General features: G+C 66.6%; 1 protein-coding gene across 1 annotated transcript; it reads right to left on the bottom strand.

The window, feature by feature from the left end:
* Positions 1-1,511: 1,511 nt before the first annotated feature.
* MNEG_11030 (hypothetical protein) lies at positions 1,512-2,335 on the bottom strand (the record flags this gene model as incomplete). Its single annotated transcript, XM_014040497.1, has 1 exon — positions 1,512-2,335. A coding segment is annotated over one exon (824 nt), but the record flags the coding sequence as incomplete, so codon positions are not given.
* Between the last annotated feature and the right edge of the window lie 3,035 nt (positions 2,336-5,370).

Consider the following 5,370-nt stretch of genomic DNA (forward strand, 5'->3'; position numbering starts at 1 on the left):
TCTGCGCGCCGCGCCGCGAGCAGCGCGGCGCCCAGCGCGCGCGCCGCGTGCTGCGGGTGCGCGACGGCCGCGCGGGCGGCGCCGTGCGCGGCCAGCGCAGCTTCCAATGCGCCCGCCGCCTCGGCCGCGCCGCCGCTCAGACAGACGCGCGGGGCTCCCCACAAATGCCGCCGCAGCACCCGCCACGTCAGCGCACCCCCCTCGCCGCCGCCGCTGCCGCCGCCGCTACCCGCGGATGCGGCCCCATGTGTCCCGGAGGGCCTGTTCGAAGAGCAAAGGGGTTCCGCTTCGGCTGCCACGGCCGCATGCGTGTGCATGCCGGGGCGGCCGAGGACCCGGCCCCTGCTGCTGCCACCAAGCCCGTCGCACCCCGCAGGCCACGCGGCCCCGTTGCAGGCCCCGCTGTGCGGCGCCCGCGCTCGGCGGCCGCCGCTGTCGCTGCTGCTGCAACCGTGGATGCATGGGGCGCCTGCAGGGTCTGCGCAGGCAAGTGCAGATGCCGGGGGGCTGCCCAAGCTCAAGGCCGCGGCCACGCCCGCGGCCGTGCCGGATGCCAAGCCGCCGCGCCGCCCGGTGCCTCGCACGCGCTCGCCTGTCGGCGCAGCAGCCGCCAACAACTCTGCCTCTGCGGCCGCTGTGGCTCCGGCCTCTGGGCCGGGACCACCGCCGCGATCGCTCCTGCTCCTGCTCCTGCTGTTGTCGCCGCTGCTGCCACTGCTGCCGCCAACCCCAGATCCCGGGGCGGCTGCTGCCGCCAGGGGGCCCCGCACCACCTCCATAACCAACCTGTACACGGCAGCATCCCCCTGGCAGCGGCCCCCAACACCCCGCCGCCTGTCCAGCGTGACGCGCAACCACCCTTCCTGACCCTGCTCCTCGTGCTGCTGCTGGTGCTGCTGGTGCTGCTGGTGCTGCTGGTGCTGCTGATGCGGCTCCTCACTCTGCTGCTGCCGCCGCCGCCGCTGCCACGGGTTCTGCGCCCCGCCGCCAACGCCAGCGCCCAGATGCGCCAACACCTCCAGCGCCCTGAGGGCGCCCCCGCCGCCGGTGGCCGACAGCACCGCGCGTCCCTCCCTCGACAACAGCGCGGCCGCCGCCGCGGCGGCCGCGGGCGCGGCCGTGCGGGCGGACACGCGGAGGAGCGCGGCGCCGGACGGCGTGCGCGCGTGGCCGTCGGGCGCGAGGCGCCAGCCCTCCCGCAGATCCCTCTGGGTCCAGCCCGGGGTGGGTCTCCTGGAAATGGGGTGTCCAGTGGTGTGCGTTGGGGGGGGGGGTATGGGGAAAGGGTGGGCGGGAGAGGAGCGCGCGTCGCAGCCGTCCGGGTGCCTGCTGTGCCGAGGAGCTGGGGGCGGCGCCGGCCACAAGATAGTGCAAGGGCGCACGAGCAGTGCCGACAATGCGCTGCCAGCAATTTCAGTCGCGATTCGTCAAGCCCCCAGAGCTGCCGAGGTCGACATTTAAAACACGAGGGCGAGCATCATCGAGCACAGCAGCGACGAGCTGACACTCACTCTCGCGGACGCGCCGGGCGCGGCCAGGCCGCTGCGCCGCCCCCCCGCGCGGCGACGGCGCTTATGACGTCGCACGCGCTGGCGTCGCCGCCCTCGCCGGCGTAGCCGCCCAACGAGCGCCTGCTGCTGCCGCCCAAACGGCTGGACGACCCCCAGTGATCCGCATCCAAATGATCGCCCCAATCCCAGCTGCCGCCAGAAGCCACTGCCGCGTCTGGCCGCACGGTCGCCGCCTCCGGCCGCCGCGGTGGGCGCCGCCACTCGCCGGCCCGCGCGGCGCGTGTCTGGCGCGACCTGCTGTGCCGGTGCTGCTGGTGCTGCTGGTGCTGCTGGTGCTGCTGGTGCTGCTGCTCCTGCTGCTGCTGCCCTGCAACTGCATCGGCAGGCATTGCTGGTGGCGCCTCGCCCCGGCCACTCACGCTTGGCAGACTGTCTGACGTGGCGCCCTTCAGTGTTTGCGCCAGCGTCGCCGCAACTGCCTCCCCTGGGGAGGCGAGCTGGAGCCCAGCGATTTGGGTCTGGCCACCCGCACCTAGCCTCAGCAGGAGCTGATGCTCGTGCTCGTGAGACTCTTGCTGCTGCTGCTGCTGCTGCTGCTGCTGCTCCTGTTGCCGCCCCTGCTGCTGTTGTAGGTAATGGTGCTGCCGTTCCCGCTGCTGCTCCCGCAACAGCGCCTCGCGTTCCTGCTGCTGCTCAAACGCGAGCGGCAGCTGGTCGCTGGGCGGCGCGTGCAGCCGCCGTCGCTGGCGGTGCTGCCGCTGCGGCAGAGCGAGGTGCGCCCCCAGCGCATGCACCTCCAAGGAGCACCTGCCGGGCGACCACATCAATGTTTCACAATCAGCAAGTTGAGGCCATGAACGCTTCATCGGAACACATCCACCGGTGGCCACACAGCACTCTGCGAACCTTCGGCCGGTGCCTGCCCTCCTGCTGGCAACGGCGCTCCCACGAGCCTGCTTAGGTGTGCGCAAGCGGCCAGACACAGGGGCATTGTCTCCCCAAGCAGTACGCGGGTGGTCGGTGGCGCACCCGTCCACGTCATTGTGGTGATGAGGCGCATCGGCGTAGATCTCGTGCACGCCAGGGTGGCTGGTGGCGAGCGCGGCGTCCGGCGTGAGTGTCCGGCTAGCAGCGGCACGCGCCACCGCGTCGACACGTGGCCGCTCACCCGCGCGGCACGGGTGGCGCGGCGGGCAGGCACGCCTGCGCAGTGGCACGTCAGGGTGGTCAGCGGCGAGATGAGGTCACTTAGAGAGTGTTGTTGAGGTAAAAACGTCCTGATCACACAGACAAGGCCGCTGCAGACGACCGAGACCGTGCTACTGTGCCTTTGCCACACCTGAGAGGCCCCACTGGCCGTTGCCGGGCCACAACTGAGTTAGCTACGCCACAGCATGATTCTGAAGGGCCCGTGCGTGCTCCTGGTGCGTTGCTGGCTCTGTTCGGAGCCAGCATTTGCTCGGCCGCTTCCCGTGCGCTCCGTCACGCGCTCATAACACGTAAAACATCTACTCATAAGCTACGACTTCACAGAAACGAGCCCTGCTTGCTGCTGTCCCGCGACCCGCTGGGCCCTCTACGAGCTGAGGCTTGTGCCAGCGCAACAAGACTCTCAGACTGACATCACGTCTACCTTCGCATAGGCTTCAGCAGCATCGGGTTTGATCTCCACTGCTGAAGTGCCTCCTCGGCTCCCGTCGACGAGGTGGTCGTCGTAATGATCCAGTAGGGGCCAAGTGTGAAGCCTTGCGTGGAAAAAAATGGCATCAACGTTGGTTGCCGTTGGCAGCTCTGAGCGCGCAAGATCTGGTGTTTGGGTGGCAACAACATTGCCGGTTCAGGAGTTCTCTTCGACACGTTTCACTCGCTGCACCACCAAGCAGGCAGGATGGTCTGAACAACTAGCCAGTAATGCGAGTGATCCTCTGTGCTCCTGTGAAGTATACACCAGTTCCCCCCTGCCCCGTCGTGACTGCTGAACAGACTCTGGTGCCGTCCTCCATCATACCAGTGCTACAGGGCCCATAGCACTGGTTATCTTGAGCATGCAGCATGACGTGCCAGCCGATGCCTGCCCCTGCTATCCACTGCTGCTGACTGCTGCTTGCAGCAAGCCAGCACAACGCGGCGGCTGGCGACGGGTCTGCGCACACCAAAACCATCAGCAGGGCATGTGCAAACCTGGAGGGCACAGCCGCACTGACCTTGCTATGCCTCCTCCGCGCAGCCGCGCAGCCTGATCCTGTGCTGCATCAGCATTGCACGCGTGCTGGTATACTGCCGGTGATGCGGGGTGCTTGCTGCTGCCAGACCATTTCGAACCGTTCGCAGACTGATTACGCAGGCAGCCACACATGGTGCGGAGGAGCTGGACTATCTCTTGTGCACAAAGGAGCACAGGTTGTAGCCAAAAGTGTTGCGCATATCACGATATCAGTCTGCACCATTTACAGTATTCAGCTTTGTCCAGCAGCGGCTTGCAAGGCCTCCTCATTTCTGCAGATTTGCTCGAGTATTGGCTCGGTGCTTCAGCCATGCCGCTGTACCTCGATCTTCACCATGTTGCGCATTTCGCGTTGCGCATACCGGATGCGACCCGCCCCCGCATCGTGCTGCATGCACCTCACAACCCCGACATGCTCTGCCCATCCCTGCTACTGTACCTGTCAACCTAGCTGCTTATCAACGCTCATGCCTCTGGCTTGCTGCTTCCCCTGAATTGCCCCTCTAAGTGACTATCTACAGGATGATGATAGATTCGCAACCCGCGACCACTCCTAACGTGCGCATGGAAGGGGGCGCAAGAACGCACCGCAAAGAAGCCCCATGCGCCAAGGCCCGCCGCTCTGCCAAGGCGGGGACTGACTTGGTTGTGCTGTAGCTTATGATTACTGAGCATTCGTGTATACCACGGGAAGCAGGGTAAGATACGGAAGGCTGATCTCACTTTCACTGATCCAGGGCGTTCAGGGACTTTTCAGAGGTGGTGTGGCAGCAAAGGGATTGCTATATGCATCAATTTGCAGACAATGTACATCCACTGCAGGCTTATCATAGAACGCTTGACTGTTGGGAGCCACTTCGCCAGTGTAAAACATTTGTGATCGTCGATCCCGCCCTCATTTCACGGCAGAGGCCCCGCCAGCCTCTCCGTTTATCGTTATTTTTCTCGAAATCGCTGAACCATGGCTGACTGGGGTGCCCAGGCCGATGCTGCGGGCGAGCCCAGGCGCTATGTGCCGCCCAACCTGCGCTCAGGCACTGCTCCCATGCTCCCGCCTCAGATGGGTGGCTTCCCGCCGGCAGGCGCCCTGCCCTATGGCGCCCCCGGGGCGCCCCCGGGGCCCCGCCCCCCTATGATGGGTGGCCAGTTTGGCGGCCCCCCGCCCTATGGTGCGGGTTTTGGTGGTCCTCGTCGTGGTGGCTACGGCGGTGGTGGCTTTCCTGGAGGCCGCGGAGGCTTTGGCGGGCGTGGTGGTGGTGGGCCTCGTGCTGGGCCGGGCGCTTGGCCTAACGACAGGTGAGGGCGGAGATGCACAGGCAGGTTAGAAGGATTTTGCGGTGCGATCAGGCGGGCTCCTGGGGTGGCCAGTGCCGAGCGAGCCTGGCAGCGGGCGGGGCATGCGCGACGCCGACGGCTGCGCGCCGCGCAAGTTTTTTTTGCTGTGATCGCGTCTGCGCATGGGCCCCCAGCATGTAAAAAGCGCTGTGCAGCAGGCCTGGTGAACCGCAGATGGGTGACCACTCTTGCTGACACATATGGAGGGCGCCCACGGCTCCAGGCGCACACCCGCCCGCGGCCAATGTGCGCACTGCCACCTGCCAGCCAACGCCGCAACCGCCGCTGCCGTCTTGCAGG

Source organism: Monoraphidium neglectum, assembly GCF_000611645.1.
Source record: "Monoraphidium neglectum strain SAG 48.87 unplaced genomic scaffold scaffold02563, whole genome shotgun sequence".
Lineage (NCBI taxonomy): Eukaryota > Viridiplantae > Chlorophyta > Chlorophyceae > Sphaeropleales > Selenastraceae > Monoraphidium > Monoraphidium neglectum.